This window comes from Castor canadensis, chromosome X, assembly GCF_047511655.1.
Source record: "Castor canadensis chromosome X, mCasCan1.hap1v2, whole genome shotgun sequence".
NCBI classification, from domain to species: Eukaryota; Metazoa; Chordata; class Mammalia; order Rodentia; family Castoridae; genus Castor; species Castor canadensis.
In genome coordinates, this window is record NC_133405.1 from 126,667,418 (window position 1) to 126,685,220 (window position 17,803).

At 37.1% G+C, this 17,803-nt stretch overlaps 2 protein-coding genes across 10 annotated transcripts in view; both read right to left on the bottom strand.

Annotated features, from left to right (window-relative positions):
* The window catches only part of LOC109684825 (serine/threonine-protein phosphatase with EF-hands 1), a 332,462-nt gene that overhangs the window by 310,818 nt on the left and 3,841 nt on the right, over window positions 1–17,803 (bottom strand). Inside the window, exon 1 of one of the 2 annotated variants that reach the window (XM_074064241.1) lies at window positions 17,540–17,582. The exons of the other annotated variant lie outside the window; for it this stretch is intronic. The gene's annotated coding sequence lies outside the window, so the exon portion shown is untranslated. Of the gene's footprint in view, window positions 1–17,539; window positions 17,583–17,803 lie in introns of those variants that run through there. 2 annotated transcript variants of the gene reach the window in all.
* LOC109674958 (serine/threonine-protein phosphatase with EF-hands 1-like) overlaps window positions 1–17,803 on the bottom strand; it is a 120,953-nt gene that overhangs the window by 37,112 nt on the left and 66,038 nt on the right. For all 8 annotated transcript variants that reach the window (XM_074064226.1, XM_074064224.1, XM_074064227.1 and 5 more), the window contains 4 exons: window positions 17,540–17,586; window positions 8,133–8,299; window positions 5,315–5,351; window positions 3,749–3,898 (listed from right to left, as the gene is read on the bottom strand). In XM_074064226.1, coding sequence (XP_073920327.1) covers window positions 3,749–3,898; window positions 5,315–5,351; window positions 8,133–8,299; window positions 17,540–17,586 — 401 coding nt within the window. The remainder of the gene's footprint in view (window positions 1–3,748; window positions 3,899–5,314; window positions 5,352–8,132; window positions 8,300–17,539; window positions 17,587–17,803) is intronic.

Sequence of the window (17,803 nt, forward strand, 5' to 3'; positions counted from 1 at the left end):
AATTGGGATTCTGTCTATATTCTTTTGACTCAACCCAATGGAAAACAGTGTCCTTTTCCATCTCTCCTGCCTCGTATGACTTGTGGACCCACTGGAGTCTGTAAAATGGATCTGTTGAATTCTGTTTGTACATTTTTCAACTAGAAACACTGCCATATAGGGAAAGTTTCACGTTAGACTTTCTAAGAATCCCAGAAGCACATATATAATAGGTGATAATATATTCTCAGGCATTATCACAGGAAATAGAAGATGCTAAGTGCATGGAAAATTAGCCTCCCTTAGGACCTTTATCTATACCTGGGACTTTGAGAAATTCAGAAATATCTTGCAAAATTATAGTTGCTTTTCACTTTGTTTCTTTTTCAGAAAAAAATGAGAAAACTCATCCAGGAAAAATAAGAAAACACATCTGTGTCCAGGAAAGTTCTCAAAGGTGACATAGATTGAAAACTTTGGAAGCCCTTCAACCTAAATGCAGTACAGTTCTGAACTTGACCTGTCAGCAATTCATTATGTTTGCTAATTCTAGTAGCCATCTTCTATGTTTCTTTGGAAAATAAAATGACTTTCCAATAGCACATCAATTACTATAATCACTATGCATTCCATTACACACCTGAGTGTGTAATTTTATACCCATTTGTTTGTTGTACCACAAAGTCACGTAAAACAATTCTAAATAGTATGCCTGTTATACTCATGGACATAGTTTAGTAATGGACAATTCTCTGTGGTAGGCGCTTATTTCTTCTATAAACTAGGGTGTGAAATTCTGATTTTATTTTTCAAAAATACAACTGAATCTTATTCTGAAGTCTTATTTCATTGAGCTAGTTGGAAATTCTAATCAAATTCAATCTCAGCTATTATTAGGTAGTTCATACCTGACCTTCCTTGTCTTCCCTCAGCAAATGTCCACAGGTCTTCAGCACAGCAGAATATTCTGAGAGAACCCTCTAGTCCTAGGTCCACACAATTCACTTTGGATCACATGGTCCCTTAAGTATATTAGCTCTGCAGTTTTCAAGGTCACTTACGAGTAGGTTACTTTGTCCTAACCTGCCTAAAGTACCATACCACCTTTTTCTCTTGGGGGACCTACTAGATATCCTTTCCTATAGTCCCTACGGGGGAACTGAGGAATGCTAAACCAGAGTCTTAGTCTTATAGAATCTTTTCTATCCCTCTGCATTGACACCCAATTTGTGTAACTCACAAAATGCCTGTAGTGAACCCAAAATGGAGGCTGTCATCAACATTACCCATCTCCTATTAGTAGGCAAATCATGACGATAGGTGTAAACCAGAAAGTATGGTCACCCTGAGAGTTGGAGGGTCCTATGAGATCGGAAAGGGGAGATTATAAAATTGGAAATCTAGTTTTGTATCTCATCTGATAGACTTATAGGATCTTGAACTTACTACTTTCATGACAATTCAATTAATAATTTCAATGTCACTATATTGGGGTAGAACACCCAAACTATAAACAAGTCAAATCTTTAAAACCAGTCTTATGAGTAAGTAGAACAGTGCTCCCTGAGTGAAATTTGAGGTATTCTGGGAAAATTACTGGCCCCAAAACTTTCCTCAGGATCTATCTTGGTGACAAAAAATTCAGAACTCAGATTCAAATATTAGGAAAAAAGAAGGAAGCTGCAGAAGAGAGCTCTATGTTTAGTACTTACTATATGCTATTTTCTTTATTTAGGTTATTATATTTAATCTTCCCAACATTCCAATATGGCAGGTATTTTTATTTACAACTTACAGGTGAGGGAACTGAGCCTTAGAAAACATTAGTACCTTGCTCAGTCACCACGCAAGGAAGTGACAGATGCAGGAGGTAAACCTAGCTAAATCTGTTAAACGTCAGAACCTCACAGTCTTCCCTATGTCAAGGTAGGTCTCACCTTAGTGTCTATAGAGATAGTAAAAGATATTGCTGAGACATATTCTCAATATCTCAAAAAGCCTTAGATAGGGCCAGCTATACTTCACCTCAGAAAAGTAAAAATTTTCAATCTAATTGGTTGTGGCTGCCATGGCTGATTAGCATTGAAGTCATAGGGTGGGTGATGGTAGAGTGCAGCATTCAGGCCATGTGCTTGCCAATATTTGGCTGACAAGAACATTATGTTCTCTTTCTCTTGGCTAGAATCATATCCACTTGCTATGTTAACACTGACTATTTCATCTTGATCAAAACATCTTAATGGCTTAACTACTTGCTGGTGTCATGAGAAAGGGTGCCTTAAATTTAGGATACCCTTAAAATTTACTGCAACTTGGATACTTTTTACAGTTAGAAGGAAGAGTTATTAATAATTACAACAGGACAATAGGTAATTGTAGAAGTAGAAGAGGGAAATAAGTAAAATCACCACGGATTCAGAAAAGGGGTTGTAAGAAAATTTCTATCTTGTTTTATCTTAGGTTTGGCCTGCTTTGGTCTTACATCTCTTGAGATAGTCAATAAATATGATGTACTTACTGCATCTCAGATGCTAGGATTTTTATCAGTAAATTGGAGAGAATAGGGAATATAATAAAAAGCAATACCATAATTCATTACTTAATTTTGGTAATTGTTATGAAAGGCATGCACAAAGGGCTTGAGAGCACATAAAGGAGACCTGATCTAGCCTGAAATTAAAAGGATGAGAGGATGACAGCAACAATATTGTCATTCACATGTGTATAAAAGTATAGAGGCTCTGAAACCTCAAGGTGTGATGGACATTACATTTCTATCTCTATCAGATTCACTTCTAGTTCTAGACTCCTACTGCCCTGATGGATTGGAAGTTCACTATCAGTCCTGAAGGGTAATGCTTAAGGTTTCCCATTAGGATCATATACCATCATCTGGCATGATGGCTGCTATTGGTCCTCATGTTCATGTGGCATCTTCCCCTTTTGTCCCTAGTCTGGAGGCTTAGCTTGGCTCTGGTAGTAGAGGAAGACAAATACAGTTACACTGTAAGGCACACCCAACAAGCCCTTTACTACTTGTGGAATCTTTACAGGTTCCACATATGCACTTCCCTGAGAGGTTCTATACAGGTTCCTGTTCTACATTTGTTGTATTTAATATGATTGTTTAGGATTAAAATATTTTTTTAAATTATCCTGATCCACTTGAAGGGAAATCATATGAATTCAGAAATTAATTGCTCTATGATTCTCCTTATATGAGGTACCTAGAGTAGTCAGATTCATAGACACAGAAATTAGCATATTGGTTATTCTGGCTGAAGGGTGAGTGAGAATGGGGAGTTTCTGGTTAATGAATACAATTTCAGTCAAGGAAGGTAAAAAGTTCTGTAAATGGATGGCAGTTATAGTGGTGATGGCTATGCAATAATGTCAATGCACTTATTGCCAGTGAAATGTATATACATTTAAAAATGGCTATAGTAGTAAATTTCATGTTATATACATTTTATCACAATGTAAATGAATTGAGGTTTTAGTTTTTAAAAATCAAGATTTTTCACTTTTATATACTATATGAAATGCCAACACTTCCTTATTTTCCCACTTTTGACATAATTTTTTAAAAAGATTTTCCATATGTAGAAGTTACCCACTTATCATGTAGCCATAGATTTTCTTAAAATTTTTACTAATCTTTTCTGAGTCACAACAACCACTAAAACACAAATCAATGCAAAATGACAAATGAAGTACATATTCCATGAAAAATCTCTGAGACAAGATTCATGCAAATATTACTTCTTACTTTGCTTCTTTCTATTTGGTGGAGTAAATTCAAGTCTGTGGACTCTGATATCCCACCATGTATGACCAGGATTTCATTGTCAATGATCGTACCAATCGGGAGCCAGGTATAGAATTCTTCCAAGATTTCCAAGATTTTTTTCCCATGTAGCTGTAAGTAAGAGCTTGCATAAGTTTTGTTTCTTGATAGACTCAGTTTATTGAATAGTCCTGATATATGTAAAAAGTCATAGTTTTCACATCACTCAAAAAAATCAGCAAGAATCCACTAATTGACTATGTATTAATTATGATTTTTATTCTCTATTTCTGACATATATAAACAATACATAATATGCAATATATGTGGGGTTTTTTGGTACCAGGGTTTAAACTCAGGGCTTCTCACTTGCTAGACAGGTGCTCTACCACTTGAGTCATACCTTCAGTCCTTTTTGCTCAGGTTATTTTGGAGATAGGATCTCACTTTTTGCCCAGTAACGCCTGGACTATGATTCTCCTATTTTACACTTCTACGGTGGCTGGGATGACAAGTATATACTACCACACCCAGCTTTTTTTCCATTGAGATGGGGTCTTGCAAACTTTTTTGCATGGGCTGTCTCAGATACACAGTTCTTCCAATCTCTTCCTCCTGCACAGCTTGGGATGACAGACACAGGCCACCATGCCCATCTATTGGGTAACATTGAGCCTCACTACAGTTTTGCCTGGGTGAGCATCAAACCCCAATCTTCCCAATCTCAGCCTCCCAAGCAGCTAGGATTACAGGTGTGAACCACTGGCACTAAGCCTGGCTTGTATTAGTGATACTTGGACATCTTGGGGGCTTGCCCAACCTAGAGGAGAGATTGTCCCACCCAGGACTAATTCCTAGAGATAATAAGTGACTTGTTGCCCATATGTAAATCAACCAATTTAAAGCCCACAGCTCCTAAGACCTCTTTTATTAAGCTCCCACACTCAGGGGTACTAATCACCCCAGGGCCAGGTACCAAACACCTAGGGACAACCCTTATTTATGCCCCAGAGCAGGCTGACATTATTCTAACTAGTCAATCTTAAGCCTGATTACCCCGAGACACCTTGCCTTTCCCTCCCAGGAAAACCACAGTAAATGCTTTTGTCCATCTTTTCCCTGATTCCTTCCACCTTCTGACTGACTCTGGTACTCCCCCATGTAATTCCCCCCCACACCAGTGTGGCATGCAATGCCTACTGTTTCCAGGTAACTGGGAATAAAAATCTCTTTCTTCATGACAGTCATTTCTGTGTCTGCCTGCTGTACCATAGTAGAATAAAACAAATCCCAGTAGGTACCTTGAAAACAATGGAATATATGTTCATATGTATGCTGAAAATGACAAAAAAAAGTCACAATGAAAAAGCAAAACTAAGAGTCTGGCATGGTGAGGGCTTCTGCTATACTTGTATTTTATTCACATGGATCCTGACTAGTTAGTTTATCACCTTTCCTAAAGTATCAATCTAGTCGTTATTGGCTTTTTGTTTAACTTCTACATATAAACAGCAAAGACGATGCAAAAAAAAAAAGAGTATGTCTTACCTTGTATTTATGTAAAACTTCTCTTGTGAACCCATATCTGAAAAAAAAATCAGTCGAATTTAAAGTGTTAATTATTGATAACTCCCCAGTTTTGCAAGTCATGCAAAAAAAGGGTAATCAGATTGACAGCTCACTATCACCAACTGGACTTCAGTTGGAACTATTATTTACCCAAATCTGTGCTAGGCACGATGGGAAAGAAAAAAAGCAATCAATGGCATAATTCTACTCTCAAGCAACTTATAATATAATTGGGTAAGAAAACAGATTTTCATGAAACAATCATAAGAGAACTTAAGAAATACATGGTAGGCATGGGTATGTAAAGGCTTGAAGTGTTTTGAGGAGTATGCTATGGCAACTTGAAAAAGCTGTGTGGGAGAAAGGCTTTTCATTTAGATAGATTTTTTTTCTCAGACATCTTATAGGATGTCATATCTCACAGTAATTGATCATTTAAAAAGAGAGTGAATAAAGACAAAGAAAAGCCTAGAAGATAATGAGATGGCTCTTCATGCTTTCTCTGATACAGATCATGTAATGAATGGCATTGAGGATTTTAATGGCAATATCAGGACTTTAAGTGGAATAGCTAAGGCAGATTTTTTAAATTACTTTTCCTTGCTTTAGGATAATAGCATATATTATCCAACATAGTAAAATAGGAACATAGCACACTCACCCCACATTCCCATACAAATCATGTCATGTCTGGCTTCTACAATGTATCATCATTTTTTCCAAGATGAATTTCCCTGTACTCACCAAAGGTTTCCATGTTATTAAACCAATGTACACCTTACAGCCCTCACCTTTTTCACCCTCTCTGAAACACTACATATATTTGGCTATACCATCCTTCCATAAAATTTCTCTTAGATTTTGTGACAATCAGTTTTCTTGGTTTTGTCTCTTTCCTTTTTGGCTATTCTGAAATTCCTTTGCAAATTCTCCTTCTCTACTTAGCCTTAAATGTTGGTGTTTCTTCAGATTCATTCTAAGGCCATCTCCTCCATTTATTTTCCCTTTATCAACCTCATCCCTGCCCAGCCAGGGATTCAGTTAATATCTGAATACTACATGGTGACACTCCAGACTATACCTCAAATTCTGATCTCTGGACACCTATACTCAAATGACCATATAATAGCACTTCAAATCAGCTTACCTCAAATTGAACACATCATTTTCCTTCAAAATGACAATGTTGTACCCCAAAACTCAAGACCGTTCCTCCTTGATTTGTTCCTCTTTCAGGTCCCCCATTTCAAGTTACTGAGCCAAAAATCATCATTGCCTAAAATTCACTTGAATCTTTTTATTTGCATCTCCCTTGTCACCACCTAGTTTAGATAAAAACCTATAATCTATTTTTCAACCACTCCCTAATTGACTTTCCTGTGTCCACTCTTGCCCCTCTCCAAATCACTCTTCTGCTACATTTTAAAGCACACATTTTATAATATTTATTAATGATACTCCTTTGTTCTTACAAAAGATGTCCACATTCCTTTGCACCATTCAACCATTTCTTACATCTCCAGCTCTACCAGGCACCATCCTATCATTCACTCTATGCTTTTGCCTTCCTGAACTTCTTTCAAGTCTAAGTCTTCAGCTCTGCATAAACTGTCTCCTCACTGTGGGACACTGTTTCCCATTCCCACACTGTGCCTCTCTCTTGATTACCTGAGTCATCCTTCAGGTCTCAGGCTAGTACCATATTTATATGGGGGAACTTTATATCAGTCTTCAGACAAGGCTGAATCCCTCCTTTAGAAACACATTAAACTCAAAAAACCTGTTCAACACATGTCTTTCCTGTTAGATGTAAACTCAGTGTGGACAGGGGCTGTGTCTCTCTCATTAACTACAATAGTAATTAGATAATATGATTTGCTAATTTAATAAATGAAAGGATAAATGGGATGGAAAATAGAACTGTTGAGCTATTATATAGAATGGGTTTCTGATAATAGTTCTGGGATTTTTATTTTTCTTAGTCTTAGCATTTGCTTTCAAACCTGGAGAATTAGAAATGTAACTCTGTACTCAGGCCAGGTTCAAAGCTGTCCCAAAGACAAAACTAATTAGTTTCTGAGCTTTAATCAAGGCACCTAAAAGCCCAGGATCAAAAGTGTGAGACATGCCATGCGTTCAACTGCCCTACAACAAACTCATTTCTGTTTTCCAGAAAATGAAATATGAAAGGAAAAGAATAAGGATGAAGGGAATATTTGTCACCTACTATGCCTTTCAGCAAAAATTCTTAAACCATTTAACAAATCTTTATTTCTCAAGTCTCCAGTAAGTACAAGAGTTGAAATGCTATCTTACAGCAATTCTCAAAACAGTTTATGAACTACTCTGCCATAAGCAATTACCATGTCATAAAAATACACACATTAGTGAAAACATGGCATTAGTTTCTGACATAACACTTGAGACAAACCAAAAGAGTAAAACAGAATGATTCTATCTGCTCATAAAACCTACCTCACCTGCAAACCTGGCCTAACATACCTAACCCAAATGCAATTTGGTCTGGGAAGGATGCACATAACAGCAAGACAAAGAACATAATAAAAGGGAGAAGCAAGAATAGGACTGGAAAAAAGAAAGGAGGCAGTTTCAGAGCAATTGATCTTCACTCAGTTGAAGAATGCGGGGTGGAGAACAGGGGTAAAAATTAAGGTCTTCCGTGAGATTCCTTCATCTCTTTTTCTTTACCCTCACTTTTAAGTCTCTGCTGGGAACTAAACATAGCAGCATTTTCCAGAATGAGAAATAAAAAAGAAAATCTAAAGACCAACATTACCTCAAATTCATCATAAAATCTTCATGGTTTCCTCTGTTCAAGTGCAAGTTATTGGGGTAGACAAGAAAACTCACAAGCAAGACCATTAGGATCTCTATGGAATTTTTTCCTCGATCTACAAAATCACCATTAAAAACATATGGGTTCTTCTCTGAAGGGAGACCATTCTGTGGAAGGAGAAGAGGAAGAAAAACAAGCAGTTAAGAGAATCTTCTTTTTAAAGTAAAGTTTTCTACATAAAGTCCATGTGAATATGAAGAAGATGCCAACTCAGTTCTTTCATTAGGAAAAATAGGCTTACTGGCTTGAGCCTCTTTAAGAGCATACATCTTATGCAAGGGAACTGGAAGTGAAGAATTACTTGGGACCAGAAGTTTTCAGAGAGTTCAGGGGTTGCTCATTGTAACCACTACCTACTGTGACTTTGCTCTGAAAGGAGCTGATATTTGTCCTATCAAAAATGGCTACCCTCATCTCTTCTTTCTCCCCTGATAAGAGAGAAACTTCTATCCAAGAAAGAACTCTGAACTAAGAGCCAGAAATCTTTTATTCTAAGAGGCCCTCATTTAACTTCTCTGGGCTGTACTTTCTTCAGTTTGCAAAAGGAAGATAACACTATATCCCTCCCCAGATCACTGTGAGAATGGATATGAAAGCATCCAAGCAAGTGGAAGGTACTATATGATGTGACTTTAAGCAGGACTAATAAACCAGCGGTGGGCACAGAAACAACCACATCTAGTATCTCCAGCCAGCATGTATTCTAGCTAATCACTGAACAGGCCATATTAGTTCTTAGATATTTTACATATCACTCATGACTATAATAGTTTTAAGACCAATGTCAGCATGAAAAGAAACTGAAAACTATGTAATAATTCCTGTCATTTTATTGTTTTTAATGCTTGATTCTTTCCTAATCTTCATCTGCTTATCTACTCATCTAGTGAGATTTATTCTTTCCCATAGTTTCATGGTTGTGTTTATCTTCCTCTTCTGTGTGTAGGATTTTTTTATGTATCTTCTGCAGTACTGACTTAGTGCTCAGGAATTCCATTAGTTTTGTTCATCCTGGAAGGTTTTTATTTCTCCTTCAATTATGATGGATAGCATTGTTGGACATGACAAACTAGATTGACAGTTATTTTATTTCAGGGCTTGAAATCCATCATTCCATGCCCTCCTTGCTTTTAGAGTTTGTGTTGAGAAATCTATTGTTATTTTGATGGATTTGCTTTTATATGTAACTTAGTGCTTCTCTTTTGCAGCTTTCAATACTATTTCCTTATTATGTATAGTGTTTTAACTTTAATATGACATGGAAAAGTTCTTTTCTGGTCATGTCTGGTGTTCTAAAAGCTTCCTGTACCAGATTTGGGATAATTTCTGCTATTATTTTATTGAATAGGTTAGAAAACATATTTAGACTGCACCTCTTATCTTTCTTCTATGCCCATGATTCATAGATTTGTTCTATTAATGGTGTTTCAGAAGTCTTGTATGTTTTGTTTGTAGGTTTTTTTCTTATCATTATCTGAACGTTGTAATTTATCTACTTTGTCTTCAAGCCCTGATAGCTTATCTTGTACTTGATCCAGTCTATTGTTGAGGCTTTCAACTGAGTTTTTAATTTGATTTATTGAGGTCTTCATTACTAGAATTTCAATTTGATTTGTAAGGATATCTATATCTTTATGAAAATCCTCATTCATATAGTGCTTTTTATTCCTAATTTAAATCAGCTGTTTATTTGTACTCTTTGAATTATTCAGACATTCGAGTCCTCTTTATTATAATCATTATTTTGAATTTTTGTCTTAGATATCATCCACTTCACTATCATTAGAGTGTGCTATTGTTGAAATTTGCTTTTGACAATTATATTGTCTTGTTTTTCATATTTATTCTCTTTTTGTGCTGGGATTTGCATATCTGAGGCCAGGTTTTAATCACCTGTAGTCTTTTATTTGAAATACTCTCAACGTTCAGGACAGTCTCAGTAGTCTGCCTGTTATCTCTCTTGGATCACTTATGTTGAGGAAAGTAAACTGCTATGTCATGAGAATAGTCAGGCAGTCTATAGAGAGGCCCATGAGTTCAGCAAGGAAATAAAATACTCTGCCTAATGCCAGGTGAGTTAGCCATCTTGGAAATGGGTGCTCCAGCTCCAGTCAACCTTTCAGATGACTGCAGTCCTGAACAATAGTTTGACTATAAGCCCATGAGAGACCCTGAACAAGAGCCACCCACCTAAGGTACACCCAAGATACTAAATTTTATAGTTTTAAGGCACTAAATATCACTTGTTAAACATCAATATAAAATATGCAGATTTAGACAAATAGAAAAATATGGAAAATTTGAATATATAATCATTAAGCTTAATTTAATAGATACATGCAGAACTTTAAAAACAGAGAATACAACTGATTTTTCATATGACCATGGAGACTTTATGAGAATCAACCTTATACTAGAATCTTAAAGATCCTTAAATAACAAGGTAGGGGGAAATGGGTGAAGAAGACAAGTAAAGGGGTTTAGACCAATTTAAGCACAATATATTAACAGATAAACTACCAAGGCAAAAATTTCACTGAACAACAAATAGACATATAAACAACGAAGGACAGGAATGTAAAGCAGATCATGTTATGTAGACAGTGCTAGGGGGAAGAGGAGGGTAAATGAAGAGGGTAAAGGAGGGTAAGTAGGTTCATGTACTTTCTATACAAGCATGAATATAGAACATTGAAACCTGTTGACATCACGTTAAAGGGAATGGAGTAGGAAGGAGAATAATGGAGGTGATAAACCATATTGTGGTATAATACATGTACAAATAGAAATGTCACAACAGAAACCCCTCTGTAACTATCATATACTAACAAAAATATGTTTTAAAAAATCCTTAATAAGTTTGGGGCTGGAGGTGTGGCTCAAGTTGTAGTTGTTATTTAGCAAGTCCAAGGTCCTGAGTTCAACTCTAGTACAGGCAAAAAAAATCCTTAACAAATTAAAAATAAGCAACATTTCTTAGGACATACTTTCATATCATAACCCAATAAAACTTGAAATAATAAAATATAATTAGAAAAAAACTGTAGCTCCTTGAATTAAGATCCTAGGAAATAATTATGGCTTAATAAGCATTGGATAAAAGATAAAATTAAAGCAAGTATGCAATTTCCCACTAAAGGCTCAATTTAAATCTAAAATTAGAAAAGATGTATAGCCTTACATGCCTTCATTATTGTGGAAAACACACATGAAAAATTACTTCATCTTAAGAGATTAGAAAAAGAACAAACCCAGTCAAGTAAAGATGAAATTAACAAAATAAAAAACAAAGAGAAAAGAAAGATACATAAATTCAAATGTTGGTTCTTTGACAGAACCAATATAACTGATGTCATGAGCCTGACTGAGGATTAAGCAAAAATGAATGAAAAGATCAAATATTTTTAAAGCAATAAAGATATACAGAAGCAAAAAATAATTATATGTATGTAAAAGAGATCATCTATGGCAGAGTATTTTTCTAATCCAGAGAAATAATAGTTTCCTTAAAAATTAGAAACTATCAATATTGATTCAACAGAAGTAGAAAACATAAAAGAATGCATTGGTTCACACAGTTTCATAGCAGAATCAAAAAAAGACAAGACTTATTTGGATGTATAAGAGATGCCTTGTTCATTCAGGATTAGTCAAATTACTTTAAATAGTCTGAGTTTAAAATACATTTTTCTTAGCCATAATAAGGGAGGTGGAAAACAGGATGATAAGGAACTAAGTATCATGCAACATGAGCGTCTAGGATATTTTGGTTTCTGGCTGTTTTCTCTGGGTTTTCTTCGAAGGAGCAAAACTTGATGCAATAGATGCTATCACCCATTCTTCACCCAGTTCTATTTCTGACACATTTTGCAGCTAACAAATAACAAACCGTGTATGACACAGAAATCAAGCAAACAAATACAGAAAACCCAGGGTAACTACAGCTCTGAACAGCATTCAAATGACCTGCAGGGGAAAATACAGCAGACCATAAATAATTAACTTGAATGGAGACAAAATAAGACGTTTCCCTCTGTTCTCACCTACTTCCTAGAGAAGCATGTTAAACAGACATCTGGAAGTTGTCCCAAAATATATGGATATTTCCCCAAGGCACATTAAACAATTAACCTCTGAACCTCATGTCCACATTACGCTTTATTTCATTTGTGAACCCTATTTCAGAGATCTGCTCTTCTTATAGTAGCATACTGCCTTCATCAAAACGAAAAGAGTTGATCACTACGGCAGTGAGAAGCATCTCATAATAGAGAAAATACTTGATTACCTTCACAGCTGGAAAGTTATGGGCTGGTGGGTGGAGGATGGTGAAGAAGAGAGAAAGAAAAGGAAAACATGGCAGCATGGCATTAGTATGATACCCACAGGGTTAAAAGTTAATTAGCTACTCTTTGTCCATGTGCAGATCTTTTTCAGCTTCAGGAGGATCAATACAACAAACTGATTTGCCAGTACTTACCTCATCTAAAATTTCAAGCTTTGTGCTCAATGAGGAAAACTGCCTTGCAATTTTAGCAAGGCTGAGGCTCTGAATGAAGTATCTCAAATTAGTCATTCTAATTAAGCAAAAGTGGCTGATTGGAATTAACCTTTTCAGAAAATAAAATCTAAAACCATGACTAATGATAGGCAAATTGATGCACTTGATGATAAAATTACACTTGAAGTCATATAAAGCTGAGATGCTCTTTTAGCAAAAGTCTGCCATGGTCAAGAATGTACTACCTACCCAGAGGAGAAGAATTCTTTTCCAACACAGATGGGATTGTGTGACATGAAAATGTCTCAGTATTAAGGTGCTAAATCATACAATTTTTGAGGAAAACCAAATTATAAAGAAAACAATCCATTATAAAACAATCATTTGGCTAGATGCACTGGCACAGCCTATAATCTTAGTGACTCAGGAGGCAAAGAATCAGGAGGATTGCGGTTCAAGGCCAGTCAAAGCAAAAAGTTCATAAGAACTCCAAGCTGTGTGGTGGAGTGTACCTGTCATTCCAGCTATGTGGGGAGAATAAGAGGATCTAGGTCCAGGTCAGTCAAAGAATAAAGCAAGACCCTATCTGAAAAGTAACCTAAAAGCAAAAAGGACAGGGGGTGTGGCTCAAGTGGTAGAGCACCCACATAGCAAGCACAAACTCCTGTGTTCAATTCCCAGTTCCACCAAAAAAAAAAGTCATTGGCATAAATCCCATCATTTATTGAAGTATACCAAAAGAAAGTGTATGAAAATAAAATCTTTACTTCAGGAGTTAGGCATTTACTCAGTTATTAAAATCCCTTGAAAGTATTGTTGAAAATATCATCTCTGAAACCAGGCATGGTAGCACATATCTATAATCCTGGCACTTAAGAAGCAGAGCCAGGAGGATCACAAGTTCAAGGCCAACTTGGCTACATAGCAAGGCCTAGTCTCAAAAAAACAAAACAGAGAAGCAAACAAAATCACCTCTTACAGGAAGTCGTCAGTGAACTTAGATGTCGCACCAATAAACTCCCTTGAAGCTCCATGTTTATCCCGATCATAATACATCCTACTCTCAACTATCTTGTCAGCCTACCTTTCCAATAAATCCTGATCGCTGAGAGGCCAAGAACTGTATCTTAGGCATAATACATTGCAAAGCCTTAGCAGAATTCCTCATTTGGAATAGGTGTTTAATAAAGGCACGTGAAAAGAATAAACCTGTATTCCTCTTTGTATGTTCCTATAGTTTTTACATGATGCCTTAAACACTATAAAGACTAAATAAAAGTTTATTGAATGAGTAAATCAGTGGAAAGACTCACTTTTGCATACAATCAGTTAACCAAACACAATGGGCTCACATCTTGGTGAGTGTGAAGCCAAAAGAAGCACTGCCAAGAAATTAAGGAATGGAGAAAGATCTATTACCTGTAGCAGGTAAGAACAACATGGGACTTCTTTCCAAAGCAATGCCCTCCTTCAAAAAAAGGAAGCGTGGTGATTTTACACATATTCATATAGCAGAGCACTTTAAGGAAACTCACATTCCTGAGCACATTCAGTATGAGGTCATAGTTCAAGAAGGGAAGATGGTGGACGCATTTTTGGCATGCTTAACGCAGGGTCATGAAGTACATGTTTGAAAGGTTAAATGACAGACAAGAACATGCTCAGTTTTTGTCCTAAAGTTTTAGCTGAAAAGAAAGGAAAGAACACTCTGAACGTGCTAATATAGGTGCGTGACTCTAAAGGTGCCAGTCCATCCTTGTACTTACACTCCTCATGTTCTCCATTAGATTTGCTATCAGTTTCTCAAAGTAAAATCTTGTTGTCATCAGTAGCTATTCCCTCAATTCCCACTGCTGAATCAGGCAGCGAGGGTGGGTGGTTCACTCCTCATCCAAGATGTATTTTACCTTCTCACTACAGCCTGCCAAATTTTTAATCCATGGCCCTTAAGTACTTTTGTTTTCCAAACAACCCCCTCATGGTGCTCTACCCCAACCCATCCCAATCTCTCAAAGTAGTGCCCTACTACTCTGTCACTGCCAGTCTTGTGGTCACCACTCTCTGAAGATTACCATTGGTCAGCTCTCAAAACATTTCTTGCTTCCAATGAATGCTGTATTTTCTTTTTTCTTTTTTTTATTCATATATGCATACAATGTTTGGGTCATTTCTCCCCCCTTCCCACACCCCCTCTCTTACCCCCACCCCGCACCCCCCTTTTCCCCCCACCACCTCGATACCCAGCAGAAACTATTTTGCCCTTATCTCTAATTTTGTTGAAGAGAGAGTATAAGCAATCATAGGAAGGACGAAGGGTTTTTGCTGGTTGAGATAAGGATAGCTATACAGGGAGTTGACTCACATGGATTTCCTGTGCATGTGTGTTACCTTCTAGGTTAATTCTTTTTGATCTAACCTTTTCTCTAGTTCCTGTTCCCCTTCTCCTATTGGCCTCAGTTGCTTTAAAGTATCTGCTTTAGTTTCTCTGCATTGAGGGCATTAGATCAAGGGCAAACACAACAAGGAGACTGGACTTTGATCACATGATAAAATCGAGAGCACACAAGGGAGATATGATAGGTAAGACACCTAAAAAACTGAATGCTGTATTTTCATCTTCACTTCCTTTTATAGAACTTAACCATCCACCTCTTCCTGTTTGGTCTTTATATTTGTACCTTGCAGTTTTATATGTTCTGTATAGTTTGCCAATGAAATTAAAGAAATATGGCAGAAGAACCTCTTTTCTCATTAGCCCATACCAGGCATTATCTCTGATCACACCTTAGTATCTTCAGCTACCTTGTGGGAAATATTCTTTTCTAAATTCCTTGGAATTTAGGAACTACTTTCATGATTTAACTTATTCAACTATTTTCCCTCTTAGGTATTTCCCAACCCTTTAGAGAAAGAATTACCAGATTTTCTGTTATTGAGAACTATGTACCCTACCCCTTTACCCCTTCTCAGATTGTAATTGTCAACAATAGCAGGGCTGAAGTTCTGAACATCTAGTATGGACCTATGTAGTGCTTAAACAAATCCCACTCCCCAAACTATAAAGTTCCGGGCTTCCTCTCACCAGTCCGTCTTTCTACTTCTCCACAACTTTCCAATATGGCCAGGAGAAGCCCCCATTTCAAAATAAATAAAGTCGCTTCCACCTTCAACTCATGCAGAAAGAATTCTCTCCCTAAATCTGGGTCTCCCTAAGAGCACAGCTGGACCTCTCACTTTCTCAGCTCTCTAAAATGAAAGGATTCATTTCTCCCAAGGACAAACACTCCAGGATCAGGAGTAGGGGAGGATCCACTTGCTCCTCAGAGTCACTAACAGACCAGAAATTTGTCCCTCCTAGGGCAGGCCCTGGTCCTCTGACTAAATGTCTTCCCCAACTTATCTCACAGTCCATGGGACCCAGTCATTTAACACATCTTCTTTACCTTCCTCACTGCCAGTTTCTTTCACTCACTCCAGCAACCCACTCTCTGGACTCCACCTCAGACTGTCTCATCTCCTGGAACTACTTCCCCTACAACCGGCTGGAGACACTTGCTGAGAAGCACAGAGCTCTGAGTTCAAAACCTCACTATTGCAAAAAAATTCCTTTGGATATTTATGTTATTTTATCTATATTGCAGTAGAAAAGTACAGTTCGTGGAAGTTACATGGCTCAATTCAAGCTCTCACAGTCACAAAGAGTGGAACTGACTTAGGTATCATAACAATGCATCTGAGATACCTATGTTATGCACAATTCCTTGACAAGCTACTGGTGAGGATGACAGAGATGGGTGGACAAAAAACACAATCAAAAAGATACAGAAGATAGGTGCTAAAGGGTAGCACTGTGAAGGCATAGTGCTTCAGGGCCAGTTTTCTACATGTAGTCAGTCATTCCAGAAGCAAATATTCAGGTTGCAACTCTTGACTCAGACAGAAAAATAAATCCAATCAAACAGATAGAGAGAAACTCCATGCCAGCCATGCTGCTTCATGCCTTCTGTACTTGCTTGCACAACCAAAATGTAAGAAATGAAGAAGAGTAATTGAAACCAGAAGAGGGGTTACAGAAGAGAGAAAATTTGTAACTTACAGGAGGAAACTCCTCTCGTGAATAATTAATGTGCACTGGAAGTGAAGACTGGTTTTGTGACATGCTCATTTCTGAACAAAATAAAGTAATTTAAGCCAGGTGTGATGGCACATGCCTGGAATCCCAGCAGAGATGGGAGGATTGTAGTTGAAGGCCATCCTGGGCAAAAAGTTAGCAAGACTCTATCTCAAAGAACAAGCTGGGAGTGGAGTACACGCTTGTAATGCCAGCTAGATGAGAGACCTAGGAAACAGGATTGTGGTGTAAGGCTGCCCCAGGCAGAAGCATGAGACTATCTGAAAAACAACTAAAAGCAGAAAGGTATGAAGGTATAGTTTCACGTAGTAGAATACTTGCCTAGCAAGCACAGGCCCTGAATTCAAATCCCAGTAACACAAAAACAAATGAATAAATAAAATAAAATAAAATGAACACACTACTGCCCTCTTTGTCCTGCATCACCTACATCATCATTGATGACACAATAAAGACAATCAGGTGCAAATTCTATTGGGTATATAAATAGAAATAATGTTGATTGAAGTTCCTGGTTAAATTTTTAACAAATTTTATGAGATGTCTATAAAAATCAAAGATAAGCCTCTACAAATTTTTGAGCTTCTTGTATTAAAAGTGTTATATTACATTTGTGTTTGTATATATTGCTAACAAAACTAATACTGTCATCTTCCTGAGGACTGCCCTCCCCCAAAAGAAGTACAAATTCTTAGCAATATAATAATCATTTACCTTATAGAAGATCAACAAAAGATCGTCCAGTTTTCCATGCAAATCACCTGGAATGCAAGTGTAAAATCGCTTTTCAGTAGGAACTAAGATGCAATGCGTATTTGACTAAAGAATTTTAAACCTCAAATACTCCAAGTGTTTCTAGGACATTGGGTGTTTATCCAGTGAGAACATTAATTCAACATGCAATTTCTGTCACAGTACCCTTTTCTTCCCCTCCTACGGTAGTGGGGGCAACATCTGGTACTATTCACTCTAGCCACT